This window comes from Bombina bombina, chromosome 3, assembly GCF_027579735.1.
Source record: "Bombina bombina isolate aBomBom1 chromosome 3, aBomBom1.pri, whole genome shotgun sequence".
Lineage (NCBI taxonomy): Eukaryota > Metazoa > Chordata > Amphibia > Anura > Bombinatoridae > Bombina > Bombina bombina.
In genome coordinates, this window is record NC_069501.1 from 1,279,263,975 (window position 1) to 1,279,291,903 (window position 27,929).

At 41.4% G+C, this 27,929-nt stretch overlaps 1 protein-coding gene across 1 annotated transcript in view; it reads left to right on the plus strand.

The window, feature by feature from the left end:
- The window catches only part of FHIP1B (FHF complex subunit HOOK interacting protein 1B), a gene marked incomplete in the record, with an annotated part of 380,930 nt that overhangs the window by 160,620 nt on the left and 192,381 nt on the right, over nucleotides 1–27,929 (plus strand). The window contains 1 exon segment of the mRNA XM_053708840.1: nucleotides 12,988–13,254. Within this exon segment, the coding sequence (XP_053564815.1) occupies nucleotides 13,126–13,254 (129 nt within the window).

Sequence of the window (27,929 nt, forward strand, 5' to 3'; positions counted from 1 at the left end):
TCTATGTGCTACACAGTATTTACATTGTATATGCTGCTTGTGCTATCTCTGGCTTATATACAAGTAGGTACCCAGTGCACACACCTGCAGCGTCTATGTACTACACAGTATTTACATTGTATATGCTGCTTGTGCTATCTGTGGTTTATATACAAGTAGGTGCCCAGTGCACACACCTGCAGCTTCTATGTGCTACACAGTATTTACATTGTATATGCTGCTTGTGCTATATCTGGCTTATTTACAAGTAGGTACCCAGTGCACACACCTGTAGCTTCTAAGTGCTACACAGTATTTACATTGTATATGCTGCTTGTGCTATCTGTGGTTTATATACAAGTAGGTACCCAGTGCACACACCTGTAGCTTCTATGTGCTACACAGTATTTACATTGTATATGCTGCTTGTGCTATCTGTGGTTTATATACAAGTAGGTACCCAGTACACACACCTATAGCTTCTATGTGCTACACAGTATGTACATTGTATATGCCGCTTGTGCTATCTCTGGCTTATATACAAGTAGGTACCCAGTGCACACACCTGCAGTGTCTATGTGCTACACTGTATTTACATTGTATATGCTGCTTGTGCTATCTGTGGTTTATATACAAGTAGGTACCCAGTGCACACACCTGCAGCTTCTATGTGCTACACAGTATTTACATTGTATATGCCGCTTGTGCTATCTCTGTTTTATATACAAGTAGGTACCCAGTGCACACACCTGCAGCTTCTATGTGCTACACAGTATTTACATTGTATATGCTGCGTGTGCTATCTCTGGCTTATATACAAGTAGGTACCCAGTACACACACCTGCAGCTTCTATGTGCTACACAGTATTTACATTGTATATGCTGCTTGTGCTATCTCTGGCTTATATACAAGTAGGTACCCAGTGCACACACCTGCAGCGTCTATGTGCTACACAGTATTTACATTGTATATGCTGCTTGTGCTATCTCTGGCTTATATACAAGTAGGTACCCAGTGCACACACCTGCAGCGTCTATGTGCTACACTGTATTTACATTGTATATGCTGCTAGTGCTATCTCTGGTTTATATACAAGTAGGTACCCAGTACACACACCTGCAGCGTCTATGTGCTACACAGTATTTACATTGTATATGCTGCTTGTGCTATCTGTGGTTTATATACAAGTAGGTACCCAGTGCACACACCTGTAGCTTCTATGTGCTACACAGTATTTACATTGTATATGCTGCTTGTGCTATCTGTGGTTTATATACAAGTAGGTACCCAGTGCACACACCTGTAGCTTCTATGTGCTACACAGTATTTACATTGTATATGCTGCTTGTGCTATCTGTGGTTTATATACAAGTAGGTACCCAGTGCACACACCTATAGCTTCTATGTGCTACACAGTATTTACATTGTATATGCTGCTTGTGCTATCTGTGGTTTATATACAAGTAGGTACCCAGTGCACACACCTGTAGCTTCTATGTGCTACACAGTATGTACATTGTATATGCTGCTTGTGCTATCTGTGGTTTATATACAAGTAGGTACCCAGTACACACACCTGCAGCGTCTATGTGCTACACAGTATGTACATTGTATATGCTGCTTGTGCTATCTGTGGTTTATATACATGTAGGTACCCAGTGCACACACCTATAGCTTCTATGTGCTACACAGTATTTACATTATATATGCTGCTTGTGCTATCTCTGTCTTATATACAAGTAGGTACCCAGTGCACACACCTATAGCTTCTATGTACTACACTGTATTTACATTGTATATGCTGCTAGTGCTATCTCTGGCTTATATACAAGTAGGTACCCAGTGCACACACCTATAGCTTTTATGTGCTACACAGTATTTACATTGTATATGCTGCTTGTGCTATCTGTGGCTTATATACAAGTAGGTACCCAGTGCACACACCTGCAGCTTCTATGTGCTACACAGTATTTACATTGTATATGCTGCTAGTGCTATCTCTGGCTTATATACAAGTAGGTACCCAGTGCACACACCTGTAGCTTCTATGTGCTACACAGTATTTACATTGTATATGCTGTTTGTGCTATCTCTGGCTTATATACAAGTAGGTACCCAGTGCACACACCTGCAGCATCTATGTGCTACACAGTATTTACATCGTATATGCTGCTTGTGCTATCTGTGGTTTATATACAAGTCGGTACCCAGTGCACACACCTGCAGCTTCTATGTGCTACACAGTATTTACATTGTATATGCTGCTAGTGCTATCTCTGGCTTATATACAAGTAGGTACCTAGTGCACACACCTGTAGCTTCTATGTACTACACTGTATTTACATTATATATGCTGCTTGTGCTATCTTTGGTTTATATACAAGTTGGTACCCAGTGCACACACCTGTAGCTTCTATGTGCTACAGAGTATTTACATTGTATATGCTGCTTGTGCTATATCTGGTTTATATACAAGTAGGTACCCAGTGCACACACCTATAGCTTCTATGTGCTACACAGTATTTACATTGTATATGCTGCTTGTGCTATCTGTGGTTTATATACAAGTAGGTACCCAGTGCACACACCTGCAGCTTCTATGTGCTACACAGTATTTACATTGTATATGCTGCTTGTGCTATCTCTGGCTTATATACAAGTAGGTACCTAGTGCACACACCTGTAGCTTCTATGTGCTACACAGTATGTACATTGTATATGCTGCTTGTGCTATCTGTGGTTTATATACAAGTAGGTACCCAGTGCACACACCTGTAGCTTCTGTGTGCTACACAGTATTTACATTGTATATGCTGCTAGTGCTATCTCTGGCTTATATACAAGTAGGTACCCAGTGCACACACCTGTAGCTTCTATGTGCTACACAGTATTTACATTGTATATGCTGCTAGTGCTATCTCTGGCTTATATACAAGTAGGTACCCAGTGCACACACCTATAGCTTCTATGTGCTACACAGTATTTACATTGTATATGCTGCTTGTGCTATCTCTGTCTTATATACAAGTAGGTACCCAGTGCACACACCTGCAGCGTCTATGTGCTACACAGTATGTACATTGTATATGCTGCTTGTGCTATCTGTGGTTTATATACAAGTAGGTACCCAGTGCACACACTTGCAGCTTCTATGTGCTACACAGTATTTATATTGTATATGCTGCTAGTGCTATATCTGGCTTATATACAAGTAGGTACCCAGTGCACACACCTATAGCTTCTATGTGCTACACAGTATTTACATTGTATATGCTGCTTGTGCTATCTGTGGTTTATATACAAGTAGGTACCCAGTACACACACCTGCAGCGTCTATGTGCTACACAGTATTTACATTGTATATGCTGCTAGTGCTATATCTGGCTTATATACAAGTAGGTACCCAGTGCACACACCTTTATCTTCTATGTGCTACACAGTATTTACATTGTATATGCTGCTTGTGCTATCTGTGGTTTATATACAAGTAGGTACCCAGTACACACACCTGCAGCGTCTATGTGCTACACAGTATTTACATTGTATATGCTGCTAGTGCTATATCTGGCTTATATACAAGTAGGTACCCAGTGCACACACCTGTAGCTTTTATGTACTACACAGTATTTACATTGTATATGCTGCTTGTGCTATCTGTGGTTTATATACAAGTAGGTACCCAGTGCACACACCTATAGCTTCTATGTGCTACACAGTATTTACATTGTATATGCTGCTTGTGCTATCTCTGGCTTATATACAAGTAGGTACCCAGTGCACACACCTGCAGCTTCTATGTGCTACACAGTATTTACATTGTATATGCTGCTAGTGCTATCTCTGTCTTATATACAAGTAGGTACCCAGTGCACACACCTTTAGCGTCTATGTGCTACACAGTATTTACATTGTATATGCCGCTTGTGCTATCTGTGGTTTATATACAAGTAGGTACCCAGTGCACACACCTGTAGCTTCTATGTGCTACACAGTGTTTACATTGTATATGCTGCTTGTGCTATCTCTGGCTTATATACAAGTAGGTACCCAGTGCACACACCTGTAGCTTATATGTGCTACACAGTGTTTACATTGTATATGCTGCTTGTGCTATATCTGGCTTATATGCAAGTAGGTACCCAGTGCACACACCTGTAGCTTCTATGTGCTACACAGTGTTTACATTGTATATGCCGCTTGTGCTATCTCTGGCTTATATACAAGTAGGTACCCAGTGCACACACCTGTAGCTTCTATGTGCTACACAGTATTTACATTGTATATGCTGCTTGTGCTATCTGTGGTTTATATACAAGTAGGTACCCAGTGCACACACCTGTAGCTTCTATGTGCTACACAGTATTTACATTGTATATGCCGCTTGTGCTATCTGTGGTTTATATACAAGTAGGTACCCAGTGCACACACCTGTAGCTTCTATGTGCTACACAGTATTTACATTGTATATGCTGCTAGTGCTATCTCTGGCTTATATACAAGTAGGTACCCAGTGCACACACCTGTAGCTTCTATGTGCTACACAGTATTTACATTGTATATGCTGCTAGTGCTATCTCTGGCTTATATACAAGTAGGTACCCAGTGCACACACCTGTAGCTTCTATGTGCTACACAGTGTTTACATTGTATATGCTGCTTGTGCTATCTGTGGCTTATATACAAGTAGGTATCCAGTGCACACACCTGTAGCTTCTATGTGCTACACAGTATTTACATTGTATATGCCACTTGTGCTATCTCTGGCTTATATACAAGTAGGTACCCAGTGCACACACCTGTAGCTTCTATGTGCTACACAGTGTTTACATTGTATATGCCGCTTGTGCTATCTCTGGCTTATATACAAGTAGGTACCCAGTGCACACACCTGTAGCTTCTATGTGCTACACAGTATTTATATTGTATATGCTGCTAGTGCTATATCTGGCTTATATACAAGTAGGTACCCAGTGCACACACCTATAGCTTCTATGTGCTACACAGTATTTACATTGTATATGCTGCTTGTGCTATCTGTGGTTTATATACAAGTAGGTACCCAGTACACACACCTGCAGCGTCTATGTGCTACACAGTATTTACATTGTATATGCTGCTAGTGCTATATCTGGCTTATATACAAGTAGGTACCCAGTGCACACACCTTTATCTTCTATGTGCTACACAGTATTTACATTGTATATGCTGCTTGTGCTATCTGTGGTTTATATACAAGTAGGTACCCAGTACACACACCTGCAGCGTCTATGTGCTACACAGTATTTACATTGTATATGCTGCTAGTGCTATATCTGGCTTATATACAAGTAGGTACCCAGTGCACACACCTGTAGCTTTTATGTACTACACAGTATTTACATTGTATATGCTGCTTGTGCTATCTGTGGTTTATATACAAGTAGGTACCCAGTGCACACACCTGTAGCTTCTATGTGCTACACAGTATTTACATTGTATATGCTGCTTGTGCTATCTCTGGCTTATATACAAGTAGGTACCCAGTGCACACACCTGCAGCTTCTATGTGCTACACAGTATTTACATTGTATATGCTGCTAGTGCTATCTCTGTCTTATATACAAGTAGGTACCCAGTGCACACACCTGTAGCGTCTATGTGCTACACAGTATTTACATTGTATATGCCGCTTGTGCTATCTGTGGTTTATATACAAGTAGGTACCCAGTGCACACACCTGTAGCTTCTATGTGCTACACAGTGTTTACATTGTATATGCTACTTGTGCTATCTCTGGCTTATATACAAGTAGGTACCCAGTGCACACACCTGTAGCTTATATGTGCTACACAGTGTTTACATTGTATATGCTGCTTGTGCTATATCTGGCTTATATGCAAGTAGGTACCCAGTGCACACACCTGTAGCTTCTATGTGCTACACAGTGTTTACATTGTATATGCCGCTTGTGCTATCTCTGGCTTATATACAAGTAGGTACCCAGTGCACACACCTGTAGCTTCTATGTGCTACACAGTATTTACATTGTATATGCTGCTTGTGCTATCTGTGGTTTATATACAAGTAGGTACCCAGTGCACACACCTGTAGCTTCTATGTGCTACACAGTGTTTACATTGTATATGCTGCTTGTGCTATCTGTGGTTTATATACAAGTAGGTACCCAGTGCACACACCTGTAGCTTCTATGTGCTACACAGTATTTACATTGTATATGCTGCTAGTGCTATCTCTGGCTTATATACAAGTAGGTACCCAGTGCACACACCTGTAGCTTCTATGTGCTACACAGTATTTACATTGTATATGCTGCTAGTGCTATCTCTGGCTTATATACAAGTAGGTACCCAGTGCACACACCTGTAGCTTCTATGTGCTACACAGTGTTTACATTGTATATGCTGCTTGTGCTATCTGTGGCTTATATACAAGTAGGTATCCAGTGCACACACCTGTAGCTTCTATGTGCTACACAGTATTTACATTGTATATGCCACTTGTGCTATCTCTGGCTTATATACAAGTAGGTACCCAGTGCACACACCTGTAGCTTCTATGTGCTACACAGTGTTTACATTGTATATGCCGCTTGTGCTATCTCTGGCTTATATACAAGTAGGTACCCAGTGCACACACCTGTAGCTTCTATGTGCTACACAGTATTTACATTGTATATGCTGCTTGTGCTATCTGTGGTTTATATACAAGTAGGTACCCAGTGCACACACCTGTAGCTTCTATGTGCTACACAGTGTTTACATTGTATATGCCGCTTGTGCTATCTGTGGCTTATATACAAGTAGGTACCCAGTGCACACACCTATAGCTTCTATGTGCTACACAGTGTTTACATTGTATATGCTGCTTGTGCTATCTGTGGTTTATATACAAGTAGTGACCCAGTGCACACACCTGTAGCTTCTATGTGCTACACAGTATTTACATTGTATATTCTGCTTGTGCTATCTCTGGTTTATATACAAGTAGGTACCCAGTGCACACACCTGCAGCGTCTATGTGCTACACAGTATTTACATTGTATATGCTGCCAGTGCTATCTCTGGTTTATATACAAGTAGGTACCCAGTGCACACACCTATAGCTTCTATGTGCTACACAGTATTTACATTGTATATGCTGCTTGTGCTATCTGTGGTTTATATACAAGTAGGTACCCAGTGCACACACCTGTAGCTTCTATGTGCTACACAGTGTTTACATTGTATATGCTGCTTGTGCTATTTGTGGCTTATATACAAGTAGGTACCCAGTGCACACACCTGTAGCTTCTATGTGCTACACAGTATTTACATTGTATATGCTGCTTGTGCTATCTGTGGTTTATATACAAGTAGGTACCCAGTGCACACACCTGTAGCTTCTATGTGCTACACAGTATTTACATTATATATGCTGCTTGTGCTATCTCTGGCTTATATACAAGTAGGTACCCAGTGCACACACCTGTAGCTTTTATGTACTACACAGTATTTACATTGTATATGCCGCTTGTGCTATCTCTGGCTTATATACAAGTAGGTACCCAGTGCGCACACCTGTAGCTTCTATGTGCTACACAGTATTTACATTGTATATGCTGCTTGTGCTATCTGTGGTTTATATACAAGTAGGTACCCAGTGCACACACCTGCAGCTTCTATGTGCTACACAGTATTTACATTGTATATGCCGCTTGTGCTATCTGTGGTTTATATACAAGTAGGTACCCAGAGCACACACCTATAGCTTCTATGTGCTACACAGTATTTACATTGTATATGCCGCTTGTGCTATATCTGTCTTATATACAAGTAGGTACCCAGTACACACACCTGCAGCGTCTATGTGCTACACTGTATTTACATTGTATATGCTGCTAGTGCTATATCTGGCCTATATACATGTAGGTACCCAGTGCACACACCTGTAGCTTCTATGTGCTACACAGTATTTACATTGTATATGCTGTTTGTGCTATCTCTGGTTTATATACAAGTAGGTACCCAGTGCACACACCTGCAGCTTCTATGTGCTACACAGTATTTACATTGTATATGCTGCTTGTGCTATCTGTGGTTTATATACAAGTAGGTACCCAGTGCACACACCTGCAGCTTCTATGTGCTACACAGTATTTACATTGTATATGCTGCTTGTGCTATCTGTGGTTTATATACAAGTAGGTACCCAGTGCACACACCTGCAGCTTCTATGTGCTACACAGTATTTACATTGTATATGCTGCTTGTGCTATCTGTGGTTTATATACAAGTAGGTACCCAGTGCACACACCTGCAGCTTCTATGTGCTACACAGTATTTACATTGTATATGCTGCTTGTGCTATCTGTGGTTTATATACAAGTAGGTACCCAGTGCACACACCTGTAGCTTCTATGTGCTACACTGTATTTACATTGTATTTGCCGCTTGTGCTATCTCTGGCTTATATACAAGTAGGTACCCAGAGCACACACCTATAGCTTCTATGTGCTACACAGTATTTACATTGTATATGCCGCTTGTGCTATATCTGTCTTATATACAAGTAGGTACCCAGTACACACACCTGCAGTGTCTATGTACTACACTGTATTTACATTGTATATGCTGCTAGTGCTATATCTGGCTTATATACATGTAGGTACCCAGTGCACACACCTGTAGCTTCTATGTGCTACGCAGTATTTACATTGTATATGCTGCTTGTGCTATCTCTGGTTTATATACAAGTAGGTACCCAGTGCACACACCTGCAGCTTCTATGTGCTACACAGTATTTACATTGTATATGCTGCTAGTGCTATATCTGGCTTATATACAAGTAGGTACCCAGTGCACACACCTGCAGCTTCTATGTACTACACAGTATTTACATTGTATATGCTGCTTGTGCTATCTGTGGTTTATATACAAGTAGGTACCCAGTGCACACACCTGCAGCTTCTATGTGCTACACAGTATTTACATTGTATATGCTGCTTGTGCTATCTGTGGTTTATATACAAGTAGGTACCCAGTGCACACACCTGCAGCTTCTATGTGCTACACAGTATTTACATTGTATATGCTGCTTGTGCTATCTGTAGTTTATATACAAGTAGGTACCCAGTGCACACACCTGCAGCTTCTATGTGCTACACAGTATTTACATTGTATATGCTGCTTGTGCTATCTGTGGTTTATATACAAGTAGGTACCCAGTGCACACACCTGTAGCTTCTATGTGCTACACAGTATTTACATTGTATATGCCGCTTGTGCTATCTCTGGCTTATATACAAGTAGGTACCCAGTGCACACACCTATAGCTTCTATGTGCTACACAGTATTTACATTGTATATGCTGCTTGTGCTATCTGTGGTTTATATACAAGTAGGTACCCAGTGCACACACCTGCAGCTTCTATGTGCTACACAGTATTTACATTGTATATGCCGCTTGTGCTATCTGTGGTTTATATACAAGTAGGTACCCAGAGCACACACCTATAGCTTCTATGTGCTACACAGTATTTACATTGTATATGCCGCTTGTGCTATATCTGTCTTATATACAAGTAGGTACCCAGTACACACACCTGCAGCGTCTATGTGCTACACAGTATTTACATTGTATATGCCGCTTGTGCTATCTGTGGTTTATATACAAGTAGGTACCCAGAGCACACACCTATAGCTTCTATGTGCTACACTGTATTTACATTGTATATGCTGCTTGTGCTATCTGTGGTTTATATACAAGTAGGTACCCAGTGCACACACCTGCAGCTTCTATGTGCTACACAGTATTTACATTGTATATGCCGCTTGTGCTCTCTGTGGTTTATATACAAGTAGGTACCCAGTGCACACACCTGCAGCTTCTATGTGCTACACAGTATTTACATTGTATATGCTGCTTGTACTATCTGTGGCTTATATACAAGTAGGTACCCAGTGCACACACCTGCAGCTTCTATGTGCTACACAGTATTTACATTGTATATGCTGCTTGTGCTATCTCTGGTTTATATACAAGTAGGTACCCAGTTCACACACCTGCAGCTTCTATGTGCTACACAGTATTTACATTGTATATGCTGCTAATGCTATCTCTGGTTTATATACAAGTAGGTACCCAGTGCACACACCTATAGCTTCTATGTGCTACACAGTATTTACATTGTATATGCTGCTTGTGCTATCTCTGGCTTATATACAAGTAGGTACCCAGTGCACACACCTGTAGCTTCTATGTGCTACACAGTATTTACATTGTATATGCTGCTTGTGCTATCTCTGGTTTATATACAAGTAGGTACCCAGTGCACACACCTGTAGCTTCTATGTGCTACACAGTATTTACATTGTATATGCTGCTAATGCTATCTCTGGTTTATATACAAGTAGGTACCCAGTGCACACACCTGCAGCTTCTATGTGCTTCACAGTATTTACATTGTATATGCTGCTTGTGCTATCTCTGGCTTATATACAAGTAGGTACCCAGTGCACACACCTGTAGCTTCTATGTGCTACACAGTATTTACATTGTATATGCTGCTTGTGCTATCTCTGGTTTATATACAAGTAGGTACCCAGTGCACACACCTGTAGCTTCTATGTGCTACACAGTATTTACATTGTATATGCTGCTTGTGCTATCTCTGGTTTATATACAAGTAGGTACCCAGAGCACACATTTAGGGCACTACTGGTCTGTAACCGTCTCTGCCAGCGAGGAGGATTCTGACACATTTGGTTTTGTGTTCAGTTCATTCACAAACCTGCTGCCAGCACCTCGCCACAGACGGATAAACCTACCCACTGGCTGCTAAATATACTCAGGAAGATGTCCCCGCCCCGTCTGGCAGTGTCAGCTTACCCAGCAGTGTGCCAGCTCGCTAGTCACCAGTGTGACGTTAAACGCTGCTCCCTGTGTGGGTTGGATCTGGGTCAAATAACAGCAGCTGATGTGAACGTTAGAACCCATAATTGTCTGTCACCCTGATGCTACCTTTGGTTTATGTTAAATACACAATGTAATTCCTCATAAAATATTTAAAGGGATATGAAACCCAAAATGCACACACTTTTTATAAGAGAGAAGTTTCCTATTTAATTTAATGAATTGGCTTTGTTCCCTTGTTATAGTGCTCTTGCTAAAAGATAATATTCTTCTAAAGCAGCTGCCGTATAGTGCTCTTACAAATAGATCATCTTCTTCTAAAGCTGCTGCCGTATAGTGCTCTTGCTAATAGATCATCTTCTTCTGTGCCTCTGTCTTCCTCTGTCTTCATCTGTGCCTCTGTCTCTCTCTGTCTTCCTCTGTGCCTCTGTCTCTCTCTCTTTGTCTGTGCCTCTGTCTCTCTCTGTCTTCCTCTGTGCCTCTGTCTCTCTCTTTGTCTGTGCCTCTGTCTCTCTCTCTTTGTCTGTGCCTCTGTCTCTCTCTCTTTGTCTGTGCCTCTGTCTCTCTCTCTGTCTTCCTCTGTGCCTCTGTCTCTCTCTCTGTCTTCCTCTGTGCCTCTGTCTCCCTCTGTCTTCCTCTGTGCCTCTGTCTCTCTCTGTCTTCCTCTGTGCCTCTGTCTCTCTCTGTCTTCCTCTGTGCCTCTGTCTCTCTCCGTCTTCCTCTGTGCCTCTGTCTCTCTCTGTGCCTCTGTACTGGGTGCCCACAGATCACATGTCCCTTTGTACTGGGTGCCCACAGATCACATTTCCCTTTGTACTGGGTGCCCACAGATCACATGTCCCTTTGTACTGGGTGCCCACAGATCGCATGTTCCTTTGTACTGGGTGCCCACAGATCGCATGTTCCTTTGTACTGGGTGCCCACAGATCGCATGTTCCTTTGTACTGGGTGCCCACAGATTGCATGTTCCTTTGTACTGGGTGCCCACAGATCGCATGTTCCTTTGTACTGGGTGCCCACAGATCGCATGTTCATTTGTACTGGGTGCCCACAGATCGCATGTTCATTTGTACTGGGTGCCCACAGATCGCATGTTCATTTGTACTGGGTGCCCACAGATCGCATGTTCATTTGTACTGGGTGCCCACAGATCGCATGTTCATTTGCACTGGGTGCCCACAGATCGCATGTTGCTTTGTACTGGGTGCCCACAGATCGCATGTTCATTTGTACTGGGTGCCCACAGATCGCATGTTTATTTGTACTGGGTGCCCACAGATCGCATGTTTATTTGTACTGGGTGCCCACAGATCGCATGTTTATTTGTACTGGGTGCCCACAGATCGCATGTTTATTTGTACTGGGTGCCCACAGATCGCATGTTTATTTGTACTGGGTGCCCACAGATCGCATGTTTATTTGTACTGGGTGCCCACAGATCACATGTTTATTTGTACTGGGTGCCCACAGATCACATGTTCCTTTGTACTGGGTGCCCACAGATCACATGTTCATTTGTACTGGGTGCCCACAGATCACATGTTTATTTGTACTGGGTGCTCACAGATCACATGTTCTTTTGTACTGGGTGCAGCTTATCTCCTTCTGTCAGGAGATATTGTAAAGAAACTTGTCAGTGAGATATTTGTGCTACGTACATCCCATTAAAGACTATAAGGAACCTTGTACCTTTCTATGGGGGTCTCTGAGCTCTAACCCAGTTACAGAGCAGTAACAAATATTATGGCACAGAATATCTTATCAACAGGATTTGCCTTTGATAAACTGCTGTACATAGAAACGTTATATATTTCCTTTATACAAAGACGTATGTGCAGACTGGCAATGGGGACGTACCTGGTCACAAGAGCTTACAATCTAGTGCATAATGAAGATTTGCACAGCACAATATCTATAGCTGAGTGCTGTGTGCATAATGTACCTGGGATAGCACTTGTGTGTAGTTTAGGGAGATCCCTGCAATAATATTGCTTAACTGTGTGAGAAATATATTCTGAGCTTTCCCTGGTGTCATATATATTTCTATTCCTCTGTCACATTTCCAAGCTCGGTCTTTATTTCCCATCTTATGTCTTCCTCTATCTCTTATTTTCCAGCAGTCCCAGATGATATCATGAGAAGTAGCCACCTCTACCACGTGGGTGAATTGCAACAAGCCCTGGAGCCTTGGTCCATCCTCCTCTCATGTGTCCTAACTGCTCTCTGACCTATAACAGCAGCACCGTGAGGCAGCAATGAGCTGGCTTAGTAAACTGAACCCTCGAGGGTCTAGCAGCAAGACCGGGCGCAATGCAAACCTCCAACCTCTTGTCACTGCTGACCCAGAGACCTGTCTTATGGTTTTCAAGAATCACTGGTCTCAGGTAAGACAGCTATAACTGGTAGACAGTCATAAAGTCTAAACACAACATATAACTATGGTTTACACTTGGGTGGAAACGTAGGTCTTCTTTACCTTATATTGCTGAACGCTGCTTAAAACAAGCCTTCTAATATCATGTTATGGACTTTAATAGAGAGGGAATTTTCTGGGTGGGTATTTTGAGGACATTTTTGAGTTTTTGTTTGTGGAAACAAGAAGAGATTGTTAAGGGAAATACAAAGCTTACTTCTGTAGAGGAGACGTACGTATATGTGTATTTAGCAGTAATGCCAAATAGTATAAACAAGTCATTCAAGTTCTGTTCTGCACAAGGATCAGAGCCAATATAGGGATTTCTTTCATGTAATTGGCAAGAGTCCATGAGCTAGTGACGTATGGGATATACAATCCTACCAGGAGGGGCAAAGTTTCCCAAACCTCAAAATGCCTATAAATAAAACCCTCACCACACTCACAATTCAGTTTTTACAAACTTTGCCTCCTATGGAGGTGATGAAGTAAGTTTGTGCTTGATTTTTATGATTTCTTCTATGATAAGCGCTTCTAAGCATTCTGAAGCCCATTTCCTCTCAGAGTACAGTGTTTGTCAGAGGGATGAGAAGAGAGTATTGCCTATTGATTTTATGGTTTCCCTTGCAGGAAATCTTTTCAAGGGTTCTCTGTTATCGGTCGTAGGGATTCAACTCCTACCTCCCTTTTCAGGTCGACGATATACTCTTATATTCCATTACATCTGCTGATAGTTTTCAATACTGGTTTGGCTATCTGCTATATGTGGATGGGTGTCTTTCGTAAGTATATATCATTATTTTAAGACTCTCTCAGCTATGGTTTGGCGCTTTATGTATTAATATAAAGTTTTAAATATATGTATTTTACTTATATTTGCCATGAGTCAGGTCTATGTGTATTTCTCTTGTAAGGTGTATCCAGTCCACGGATTCATCCATTACTTGTGGGATATTCTCCTTCCCAACAGGAAGCTGCAAGAGGATCACCCACAGCAGAGCTGTCTATATAGCTCCTCCCCTAACTGCCACCTCCCAGTCATTCTCTTGCAGCTCTCGACAAGGGAAGTAGCTAGAGAGATGTGGTGCATTAATGTAGTTTATCGTCAATCAAAAGTTTATTATTTTCAAATGGTACCGGAGTTGTTCTATTTTAGCCTCAGGCAGAAAGTTGAAGAAGAGTCTGCCTGTGGTTTTTTTGATGATCTTAGCAGTTTGTAACTAAGATCCACTGCTGTTCTCACACATAAGTGAAGAGATGGGTAACTTCATCTGGGGGAATAGCGTGCAGGGTCTCCTGCTCTGAGGTATGTGCAGTTTTCTAGAGAGATGATAAGCTAGAAAATGCTGACAATACCGGATTTATTTAAGGTAAGCCTGATTACAGTGATTTAATAACGACTGGTATCATGCTTGCTGTAAAGGGTAATTTCTTTCATGTAATTAGCAAGAGTCCATGAGCTAGTGACGTATGGGATATACATTCCTACCAGGAGGGGCAAAGTTTCCCAAACCTCAAAATGCCTATAGATACACCCCTCACCACACCCACAATTCAGTTTTACAAACTTTGCCTCCTATGGAGGTGGTGAAGTAAGTTTGTGCTAGATTCTACGTTGATATGCGCTCCGCAGCAAGTTGGAGCCCGGTTTTCCTCTCAGCGTGCAGTGAATGTCAGAGGGATGTGAGGAGAGTATTGCCTATTTGAATGCAGTGATCTCCTTCGAAGGGGTCTATTTCATAGGTTCTCTGTTATCGGTCATAGAGATTCATCTCTTACCTCCCTTTTCAGATCGACGATATACTCTTATTTATATACCATTACCTCTGCTGATTCTCGTTTCAGTACTGGTTTGGCTTTCTACAAACATGTAGATGAGTGTCCTGGGGTAAGTAAATCTTATTTTCTGTGACACTCTAAGCTATGGTTGGGCACTTTGTTTATAAAGTTCTAAATATATGTATTCAAACATTTATTTGCCTTGACTCAGAATGTTCAACATTCCTTATTTTCAGACAGTCAGTTTCATATTTGGGATAATGCATTTGAATTAATCATTTTTTCTTACCTTCAAAAATTTGACTCTTTTTTCCCTGTGGGCTGTTAGGCTCGCGGGGGCTGAAAATGCTTCATTTTATTGCGTCATTCTTGGCGCGGACTTTTTTGGCGCAAATAATCTTTTCCGTTTCCGGCGTCATACGTGTCGCCGGAAGTTGCGTCATTTTTTGACGTTATTTTGCGCCAAAAATGTCGGCGTTCCGGAAGTGGCGTCATTTTTGGCGCCAAAAGCATTTAGGCGCCAAATAATGTGGGCGTCTTATTTGGCGCTAAAAAAAAATAATATGGGCGTCGCTTTTGTCTCCACATTATTCAGTCTCATTTTCCATTGCTTCTGGTTGCTAGAAGCTTGTTCATTTTTTCCCATTCCTGAAACTGTCATTTAAGGAATTTGATCAATTTTGCTTTATATGTTGTTTTTTCTCTTACATATTGCAAGATGTCTCACGTTGCATCTGAGTCAGAAGATACTTCAGGAAAATCGCTGTCTAGTGCTGGACCTACCAAAGCTAAGTGTATCTGCTGTAAACTTTTGGTAGCTATTCCTCCGGCTGTTGTTTGTATTAATTGTCATGACAAACTTGTTAATGCAGATAATATTTCCTTTAGTAAAGTACCATTGCCTGTTGCAGTTCCTTCAACATCTAAGGTGCAGAATGTTCCTGATAACATAAGAGATTTTGTTTCTGAATCCATCAAGAAGGCTATGTCTGTTATTTCTCCTTCTAGTAAACATAAAAAATCTTTTAAAACTTCTCTCCCTACAGATGAATTTTTAAATGAACATCATCATTCTGATTCTGATGATTCTTCTGGTTCAGAGGATTCTGTCTCAGAGATTGATGCTGATAAATCTTCATATTTATTTAAAATGGAATTTATTCGTTCTTTACTTAAAGAAGTACTAATTGCTTTAGAAATAGAGGATTCTGGTCCTCTTGATACTAATTCTAAACGTTTAGATAAGGTATTTAAATCTCCTGTGGTTATTCCAGAAGTTTTTCCTGTTCCTAATGCTATTTCTGAAGTAATTTCAACAGAATGGGATACATTGGGTAATTCATTTACTCCTTCTAAACTTTTTAAGCAATTATATCCTGTGCCGTCTGACAGATTAGAATTTTGGGACAAAATCCCTAGAGTTGATGGGGCTATTTCTACCCTTGCTAAACGTACTACTATTCCTACGTCAGATGGTACTTCATTTAAGGATCCTTTAGATAGGAAAATTGAATCCTTTCTAAGAAAAGCTTATCTGTGTTCAGGTAATCTTCTTAGACCTGCTATATCATTGGCTGATGTTGCTGCAGCTTCAACTTTTTGGTTGGAAACTTTAGCGCAACAAGTAACAGATCATGATTCTCATAATATTATTCTTCTTCTTCAGCATGCTAATAATTTTATCTGTGATGCCATTTTTGATATTATTAGAGTTGATGTCAGGTTTATGTCTCTAGCTATTTCTCTTGTTAAGTGTATCCAGTCCACGGATCATCCATTACTTATGGGATATTAACTCCTCCCCAACAGGAAGTGCAAGAGGATTCACCCAGCAGAGCTGCTATATAGCTCCTCCCCTAACTGCCATTACCAGTCATTCTCTTGCACCCAACGAATAGATAGGATGTGTGAGAGGACTGTGGTGATTATACTTAGTTTCATACCTTCAATCAAAAGTTTGTTATTTTATAATAGCACCGGAGTGTGTTATTCCTTCTCTGGTAGAATTTGAAGAAGAATCTACCTGAGTTTTTCTATGATTTTAGCCGGAGTAGTTAAGATCATATTGCTGTTTCTCGGCCATCTGAGGAGAGGTAAACTTCAGATCAGGGGACAGCGGGCAGATTAATCTGCAAAGAGGTATGTAGCAGCTTATTATTTTCTGACAATGGAATTGATGAGAAAATTCTGCCATACCGATATAATGTAAACTCAGCCTTAAATGCAGTAGCAGCAACTGGTATCAGGCTGTCATGTATGTATATTTTACACTTCAGTATTCTGGGGAATGGCACTTCACTGGAATTATACTGTATGCATAAAACTTTAGCCTAATTTGCAGGGACTAGCAACAGGCTTTTTAATAACACTCAATTTATTAATGTTAAACATTTTTTGCTGGCATGTAAAATCGTTTAATTTTCTTAGGTACTGGGTGAAAAAATGTTTTGGGCACTATTTTTTTCCATTTGGCAGTCGTTTTATTTAATTTATGACAGTTTACTGATCTCTCTCACTGTTATGTGTGAGGGGGAGGGACCTTTTTTGGTGCTTTTGCTACGCATCAAAAAATTCAGTCAGAAGTTTATTGTCTTCCCTGCATGATCCGGTTCATCTCTACAGAACTCAGGGGTCTTCAAAACTTGTTTTGAGGGAGGTAATCACTCACAGCAGAGCTGTGAGATTGTAGTTGACTGTGATAAAAAAAAAAAAACGTTTATTTCTGTATTTTTTTTTTTTTTTCTGCTATCAGGGTTAGTTATCCTTTGCTAAAATTGTGTTTTTTACAAAGATTTGATGCTATAACTTTTCAGTTTATTAATTTTCAACTGTCATAACTTTTTCTGTGCTTCTTATAGGCACAGTACGTTTTCATATTATAGTAAATTACTTGAAAAGTATTTCCAAGTTGCTAGTTTATTTGCTAGTGTGTTAAACATGTCTGATTCAGAGGAAGATATCTGTGCTATATGTGCTAAAGCCAAAGTGGAGCCCAATAGAAATTTATGTACTAACTGTATTGATGCTACTTTAAATAAAAGTCAATCTGTACAAATTGAACATATTTCACCAAACAACGAGGGGAGAGTTATGCCGACTAACTCGCCTCACGTGTCAGTACCTGCATCTCCCGCTCGGGAGGTGCGTGATATTGTAGCGCCGAGTACATCTGGGCGGCCATTACAAATCACATTACAGGATATGGCTACTGTTATGACTGAAGTTTTGGCTAAATTACCAGAACTAAGAGGTAAGCGTGATCACTCTGGGGTGAGAACAGAGTGCGCTGATAATATTAGGGCCATGTCAGACACTGCGTCACAATTTGCAGAACATGAGGACGGAGAGCTTCATTCTGCGGGTGACGGTTCTGATCCAAACAAACTGGATTCAGATATTTCAAATTTTAAATTTAAGCTGGAAAACCTCCGTGTATTACTAGGGGAGGTGTTAGCGGCTCTGAATGATTGTAACACAGTTGCAATACCAGAGAAAATGTGTAGGTTGGATAAATATTTTGCGGTACCGGCGAGTACTGACGTTTTTCCTATACCTAAGAGACTTACTGAAATTGTTACTAAGGAGTGGGATAGACCCGGTGTGCCGTTCTCACCCCCTCCGATATTTAGAAAGATGTTTCCAATAGACGCCACCACACGGGACTTATGGCAAACGGTCCCTAAGGTGGAGGGAGCAGTTTCTACTTTAGCTAAGCGTACCACTATCCCGGTGGAGGATAGCTGTGCCTTTTCAAATCCAATGGATAAAAAGTTAGAGGGTTACCTTAAGAAAATGTTTGTTCAACAAGGTTTTATATTGCAACCTCTTGCATGCATTGCGCCTGTCACGGCTGCAGCAGCATTTTGGTTTGAGTCTCTGGAAGAGACACTTGAATCAGCTCCATTAGATGAGATTACACACAAGCTTAAAGCCCTTAAGTTAGCTAACTCATTTATTTCAGATGCCGTAGTACATTTAACTAAACTTACGGCTAAGAATTCCGGATTCGCCATTCAGGCACGCAGAGCACTGTGGCTAAAATCCTGGTCAGCTGACGTTACTACTAAATCTAAATTGCTTAATATACCTTTCAAAGGGGAGACCTTATTCGGGCCCGGGTTGAAAGAAATTATCGCTGACATTACAGGAGGTAAAGGCCATGCCCTGCCTCAAGACAGAGCCAAACCTAAGGCTAGACAGTCTAATTTTCGTTCCTTTCGTAATTTCAAAGCAGGAGCAGCATCAACTTCCTCTGCACCAAAACAGGAAGGAGCTGTTGCTCGCTACAGACAAGGCTGGAGACCTAACCAGTCCTGGAACAAGGGCAAGCAGGCCAGGAAACCTGCTGCTGCCCCTAAGACAGCATGAATCGAGGGCCCCCGATCCGGGAACGGATCTAGTGGGGGGCAGACTTTCTCTCTTCGCCCAGGCTTGGGCAAGAGATGTCCAGGATCCCTGGGCGTTAGAGATCATATCTCAGGGATACCTTCTAGACTTCAAATTCTCTCCCCCAAGAGGGAGATTTCATCTGTCAAGGTTGTCAACAAACCAAATAAAGAAAGAGGCGTTTCTACGCTGCGTACAAGATCTTTTATTAATGGGAGTGATCCATCCGGTTCCGCGGTCGGAACAAGGACAAGGGTTTTACTCAAATCTGTTTGTGGTTCCCAAAAAAGAGGGAACTTTCAGGCCAATCTTGGATTTAAAGATCCTAAACAAATTCCTAAGAGTTCCATCGTTCAAAATGGAAACTATTCGGACAATTTTACCCATGATCCAAAAGGGTCAGTACATGACCACAGTGGATTTAAAGGATGCTTACCTTCACATACCGATTCACAAAGATCATTACCGGTATCTAAGGTTTGCCTTTCTAGACAGGCATTACCAGTTTGTAGCTCTTCCATTCGGATTGGCTACGGCTCCGAGAATCTTCACAAAGGTTCTGTGTGCTCTTCTGGCGGTACTAAGACCGCGAGGAATTGCGGTAGCTCCGTACCTAGACGACATTCTGATACAAGCTTCAAGCTTTCAAACTGCCAAGTCTCATACAGAGTTAGTACTGGCATTTCTAAGGTCGCATGGATGGAAGGTGAACGAAAAGAAGAGTTCTCTCTTTCCACTCACAAGAGTTCCCTTCTTGGGGACTCTTATAGATTCTGTAGAAATGAAGATTTACCTGACAGAAGACAGGTTAACAAAGCTTCAAAATGCATGCCGTGTCCTTCATTCCATTCAACACCCGTCAGTAGCTCAATGCATGGAGGTGATCGGCTTAATGGTAGCAGCAATGGACATAGTACCCTTTGCACGTCTACATCTCAGACCGCTGCAATTGTGCATGCTAAGTCAGTGGAATGGGGATTACTCAGACTTGTCCCCTACTCTGAATCTGGATCAAGAGACCAGAAATTCTCTTCTATGGTGGCTTTCTCTGCCACATCTGTCCAGGGGGATGCCATTCAGCAGGCCGGACTGGACAATTGTAACAACAGACGCCAGCCTACTAGGTTGGGGCGCTGTCTGGAATTCTCTGAAGGCTCAGGGACAATGGAATCAGGAGGAGAGTCTCCTACCAATAAACATTCTGGAATTGAGAGCAGTTCTCAATGCCCTTCTGGCTTGGCCCCAGTTAACAACTCGGGGGTTCATCAGGTTTCAGTCGGACAACATCACGACTGTAGCTTACATCAACCATCAGGGAGGGACAAGAAGCTCCCTAGCAATGATGGAAGTATCAAAGATAATTCGCTGGGCAGAGTCTCACTCTTGCCACCTGTCAGCAATCCACATCCCGGGAGTGGAGAACTGGGAGGCGGATTTCTTAAGTCGTCAGACTTTTCATCCGGGGGAGTGGGAACTTCATCCGGAGGTCTTTGCCCAAATACTTCGACGTTGGGGCAAACCAGAGATAGATCTCATGGCGTCTCGACAGAACGCCAAGCTTCCTCGTTACGGGTCCAGATCCAGGGATCCGGGAGCGGTTCTGATAGATGCTTTGACAGCACCTTGGACCTTCGGGATGGCTTATGTGTTTCCACCCTTCCCGATGCTTCCTCGATTGATTGCCAGAATCAAACAGGAGAGAGCATCAGTGATTCTAATAACGCCTGCATGGCCACGCAGGACTTGGTATGCAGATCTAGTGGACATGTCATCCTGTCCACCTTGGTCGCTACCTCTGAAACAGGACCTTCTGATCCAGGGTCCCTTCAAACATCAAAATCTAATTTCTCTGAAGCTGACTGCTTGGAAATTGAACGCTTGATTTTATCAAAACGTGGTTTTTCTGAGTCAGTTATTGATACCTTAATACAGGCTAGGAAGCCTGTTACCAGAAAGATTTACCATAAGATATGGCGCAAATACTTATATTGGTGCGAATCCAAGAGTTACTCATGGAGTAAGGTTAGGATTCCGAGGATATTGTCTTTTCTACAAGAAGGTTTAGAAAAGGGTTTATCCGCTAGTTCCTTAAAGGGACAGATTTCAGCTCTGTCCATTCTTTTACACAAACGTCTGTCAGAAGTTCCGGACGTTCAAGCTTTTTGTCAGGCTTTAGCTAGGATCAAGCCTGTGTTTAAAACTGTTGCTCCACCATGGAGTTTGAACTTAGTTCTTAATGTTTTACAGGGGGTTCCGTTTGAACCCCTTCATTCCATTGATATCAAGTTGTTATCTCGGAAAGTTCTGTTTTTAATGGCGATTTCCTCGGCTCGAAGAGTCTCTGAGTTATCTGCCTTACATTGTGATTCTCCTTATCTGATTTTTCATTCAGACAAGGTAGTTCTGCGTACTAAACCTGGGTTCCTACCTAAGGTGGTCACTAACAGGAATATCAATCAAGAGATTGTGGTTCCATCTTTGTGTCCTAATCCTTCTTCGAAAAAGGAACGTCTGCTACACAATCTAGATGTAGTCCGTGCCCTGAAATTTTATCTACAGGCAACTAAGGATTTTCGACAAACGTCTTCCCTGTTTGTCGTTTATTCTGGTCAGAGGAGAGGTCAAAAAGCTTCGGCTACCTCTCTCTCCTTTTGGCTTCGTAGCATAATACGGTTAGCCTATGAGACTGCTGGACAGCAGCCTCCTGAAAGAATTACAGCACATTCTACTAGAGCTGTGGCTTCCACTTGGGCCTTTAAGAATGAGGCTTCTGTTGAACAGATTTGTAAGGCTGCAACTTGGTCTTCTCTTCATACTTTTTCCAAATTTTACAAATTTGACACTTTTGCTTCTTCGGAGGCTGTTTTTGGGAGAAAGGTTCTTCAGGCAGTGGTTCCTTCCGTATAAAGAGCCTGCCTGTCCCTCCCGTCATCCGTGTACTTTAGCTTTGGTATTGGTATCCCATAAGTAATGGATGATCCGTGGACTGGATACACTTAACAAGAGAAAACATAATTTATGCTTACCTGATAAATTTATTTCTCTTGTAGTGTATCCAGTCCACGGCCCGCCCTGTCACTTTAAGGCAGGTAATTTTTCCATTAAACTACAGTCACCACCTTACCCTATGGTTTTCCTTTCTCTGCATGTTTTCGGTCGAATGACTGGTAATGGCAGTTAGGGGAGGAGCTATATAGCAGCTCTGCTGGGTGAATCCTCTTGCACTTCCTGTTGGGGAGGAGTTAATATCCCATAAGTAATGGATGATCCGTGGACTGGATACACTACAAGAGAAATAAATTTATCAGGTAAGCATAAATTATGTTTTTAGCTAGAAGAGCTTTATGGCTTAAGACTTGGAATGCTGATATGGCTTCTAAATCAACTCTACTTTCCATTTCTTTCCAGGGTAACAAATTATTTGGTTCTCAGTTGGATTCTATTATCTCAACTGTTACTGGTGGGAAAGGAACTTTTTTACCACAGGATAAAAAATCTAAGGGTAAAAACAGGGCTAATAATCGTTTTCGTTCCTTTCGTTTCAACAAAGAACAAAAGCCTGATCCTTCATCCTCAGGAGCAGTTTCAGTTTGGAAACCATCTCCAGTCTGGAATAAATCCAAGCCTGCTAGGAAGGCAAAGCCTGCTTCTAAGTCCACATGAAGGTGCGGCCCTCATTCCAGCTCAGCTGGTAGGGGGCAGGTTACGTTTTTTCAAAGAAATTTGGTTCAATTCTGTTCACAATCTTTGGATTCAGAATATTGTTTCAGAAGGGTACAGAATTGGTTTCAAGACGAGACCTCCTGCAAAGAGATTTTTTCTTTCCCATGTCCCAGTAAATCCAGTGAAAGCTCAAGCATTTCTGAATTGTGTTTCAGATCTAGAGTTGGCTGGAGTAATTATGCCAGTTCCAGTTCCAGAACAGGGGATGGGGTTTTATTCAAATCTCTTCATTGTACCAAAGAAGGAGAATTCCTTCAGACCAGTTCTGGATCTAAAAATATTGAATCGTTATGTAAGGATACCTACGTTCAAAATGGTAACTGTAAGGACTATCTTGCCTTTTGTTCAGCAAGGGCATTATATGTCCACGATAGATTTACAGGATGCATATCTGCATATTCCGATTCATCCAGATCATTATCAGTTCCTGAGATTCTCTTTTCTGGACAAGCATTACCAGTTTGTGGCTCTGCCGTTTGGCCTAGCTACAGCTCCAAGAATTTTTACAAAGGTTCTCGGTGCCCTTCTGCCTGTAATCAGAGAACAGGGTATTGTGGTATTTCCTTATTTGGACGATATCTTGGTACTTGCTCAGTCTTTACATTTAGCAGAATCTCATACGAATCGACTTGTGTTGTTTCTTCAAGATCATGGTTGGAGGATCAATTTACCAAAAAGTTCATTGATTCCTCAGACAAGGGTGACCTTTCTGGGTTTCCAGATAGATTCAGTGTCCATGACTCTGTCTTTAACAGACAAGAGACGTCTAAAATTGATTTCAGCTTGTCGAAACCTTCAGTCACAATCATTCCCTTCGGTAGCCTTATGCATGGAAATTCTAGGTCTTATGACTGCTGCATCGGACGCGATCCGCTTTGCTCGTTTTCACATGCGACCTCTTCAGCTCTGTATGCTGAATCAATGGTGCAAGGATTACACAAAGATATCTCAAATAATATCTTTAAAACTGATTGTACGACACTCTCTAACGTGGTGGACAGATCACCATCGTTTAATTCAGGGGGCTTCTTTTGTGCTTCCGACCTGGACTGTAATTTCAACAGATGCAAGTCTCACGGGTTGGGGAGCTGTGTGGGGATCTCTGACGGCACAAGGAGTTTGGGAATCTCAGGAGGTGAGATTACCGATCAATATTTTGGAACTCCGTGCAATTTTCAGAGCTCTTCAGTCTTGGCATCTTCTGAAGAGAGAATCGTTCATTTGTTTTCAGACAGACAATGTCACAACTGTGGCATACATCAATCATCAAGGAGGGACTCACAGTCCTCTGGCTATGAAAGAAGTATCTCGAATTCTGGTTTGGGCGGAATCCAGCTCCTGTCTAATCTCTGTGGTTCATATCCCAGGTATAGACAATTGGGAAGCGGATTATCTCAGTCGCCAAACGTTGCATCCGGGCGAATGGTCTCTTCACCCAGAGGTATTTCTTCAGATTGTTCAAATGTGGGAACTTCCAGAAATAGATCTGTTGGCGTCTCATCTAAACAAGAAACTTCCCAGGTATCTGTCCAGATCCCGGGATCCTCAGGCGGAGGCAGTGGATGCATTATCACTTCCTTGGAAGTATCATCCTGCCTATATCTTTCCGCCTCTAGTTCTTCTTCCAAGAGTAATCTCCAAGATTCTGAAGGAATGCTCGTTTGTTCTGCTGGTAGCTCCGGCATGGCCTCACAGGTTTTGGTATGCGGATCTGGTCCGGATGGCCTCTTGCCAACCGTGGACTCTTCCGTTAAGACCAGACCTTCTGTCGCAAGGTCCTTTTTTCCATCAGGATCTGAAATCCTTAAATTTAAAGGTATGGAGATTGAACGCTTGATTCTTGGTCAAAGAGGTTTCTCTGACTCTGTGATTAATACTATGTTACAGGCGCGTAAATCTGTATCTAGAGAGATATATTATAGAGTCTGGAAGACTTATATTTCTTGGTGTCTTTCTCATCATTTTTCTTGGCGTTCTTTTAGAATACCGAGAATTTTACAGTTTCTTCAGGATGGTTTAGATAAGGGTTTGTCCGCAAGTTCCTTGAAAGGTCAAATCTCTGCTCTTTCTGTTCTTTTTCACAGAAAGATTGCTATTCTTCCTGATATTCATTGTTTTGTACAAGCTTTGGTTCGTATAAAACCTGTCATTAAGTCAATTTCTCCTCCTTGGAGTTTGAATTTGGTTCTGGGGGCTCTTCTAGCTCCTCCGTTTGAACCTATGCATTCATTGGACATTAAATTACTTTCTTGGAAAGTTTTGTTCCTTTTGGCAATCTCTTCTGCCAGAAGAGTTTCTGAATTATCTGCTCTTTCTTGTGAGTCTCCTTTTCTGATTTTTCATCAGGATAAGGCGGTGTTGCGAACTTCTTTTGATTTTTTACCTAAAGTTGTGAATTCCAACAACATTAGTAGAGAAATTGTGGTTCCTTCATTATGTCCTAATCCTAAGAATTCTAAGGAGAAATCGTTGCATTCTTTGGATGTTGTTAGAGCTTTGAAATATTATGTTGAAGCTACTAAGTCTTTCCGTAAGACTTCTAGTCTATTTGTTATCTTTTCCGGTTCTAGAAAAGGCCAGAAAGCTTCTGCCATTTCTTTGGCATCTTGGTTGAAATCTTTAATTCATCTTGCCTATGTTGAGTCGGGTAAAACTCCGCCTCAAAGGATTACAGCTCATTCTACTAGGTCAGTTTCTACTTCCTGGGCGTTTAGGAATGAAGCTTCGATTGATCAGATTTGCAAAGCAGCAACTTGGTCCTCTTTGCATACTTTTACTAAATTCTACCATTTTGATGTATTTTCTTCTTCTGAAGCAGATTTTGGTAGAAAAGTACTTCAGGCAGCGGTTTCAGTTTGAATCTTCTGCTTATGTTTTTCATTTAACTTTATTTTGGGTGTGGATTATTTTCAGCAGGAATTGGCTGTCTTTATTTTATCCCTCCCTCTCTAGTGACTCTTGTGTGGAAAGATCCACATCTTGGGTAATCATTATCCCATACGTCACTAGCTCATGGACTCTTGCTAATTACATGAAAGAAAACATAATTTATGTAAGAACTTACCTGATAAATTCATTTCTTTCATTTTAGCAAGAGTCCATGAGGCCCGCCCTTTTTTTGTGGTGGTTATGATTTTTGTATAAAGCACAATTATTCCAATTCCTTATTTTATATGCTTTTGCACTTTTTTATCACCCCACTTCTTGGCTATTCGTTAAACTGAATTGTGGGTGTGGTGAGGGGTGTATTTATAGGCATTTTGAGGTTTGGGAAACTTTGCCCCTCCTGGTAGGAATGTATATCCCATACGTCACTAGCTCATGGACTCTTGCTAATATGAAAGAAATGAATTTATCAGGTAAGTTCTTACATAAAGTATGTTATTTTTGTTATTTACTCTCATTACTGAATAGATATAACGTTTGCTTGAGGTATATAAACGTTTATTACAATTTGGTGATAAAACTTTATTCTGGGGCCGAGTTTTCCACATGGCTGACTAGATTTTGCCTAGGGATATTTTTTTTTTCACTGTGAGTACAGGTTGGGAGGGGCCTATTTTCGCGCCTAAATTGCGCAGTAGTTTTTGCAGCTTGAGACATCCAGCTTCCCTGAAGGAGTCCCCTGAACATATAGGACCTCTCTAAAGGGTTTTTGTGCCTTCCAAAGCCGTTGTATGGGTGGGTAGGAGCCACAGTAGAGCTGTGGCAGTTGCTTGTGACTGTTTAAAAACGTTTATCGTTTTTTTTTATCCGGTTTTGAAACTAAGGAGTTAATCATCCATTTGCAAGTGGGTGCAATGCTATTTCAGTCTATTATACACACTGTAAAAATTTCGTAGATTTTACTGCTTTTTCACTGTTTTGCAGTTTCTGTGATTGTTTATTTCTCTTAAAGGCACAGTACCGTTTTTATTTTTTGTTTGTTCACAGTTATTAAAGTGTTTTCCAAGCTTGCTGGTCTCATTACTAGTCTGTTTAAACATGTCTGACATAGAGGAAAGTAACTCATTGTTCATTATGTTTAGAAGCCATTGTGGAACCCCCTCTTAGAATGTGTACCAAATGCACTGATTTTACTATAGATTACAAAGACCATATTCTGGCTTAAAAAAATTTATCACCAGAAGAAATTGACAAGGAGGAAGTTATGTCGTCTAACTCTCCCCACGTGTCAGATCCTATAAATCCCGCTCAGGGGACGCCAAGTACATCTAGCGCGCTCATTGCGTATACCTTGCAAGACATGGCGGCAGTTATGAATCATACCCTTACAGAGGTATTATCTAAACTGCCAGGATTGCAAGGAAAGTGAGACAGCTCTGGGACTAGAATAAATACAGAGCTCTCTGACGCTTTAGTAGCTATCTCTGATACACCCTCACAATATAATGAAGCTGAAGCAGGGGAGCTTCAATCTGTGGGTGATTTTTCTGATTCAGGGAAGATACTTCAATCTGATTCTGATATGTCTACATTTAAATTTAAGCTTGAACACCTCCGCATATTGCTCAGGGAGGTCTTAGTAACTCTGGACGACTGTGACACTATTGTAGTCCCAGAGAAATTATGTAGATTAGATAAATACTATGCAGTACCTACTTATACTGATATTTTTCCAATCCCTAAGAGGTTTTCTGAAATTATTACTAAGGAATAGGGTAGACCAGGTGTACGGTTCTCTCCCCCTCCAGTTTTTAAAAAGATGTTTCCTATAGACGCCGCTACATGGGACTTATGGCAGACAGTCCCTAAGGT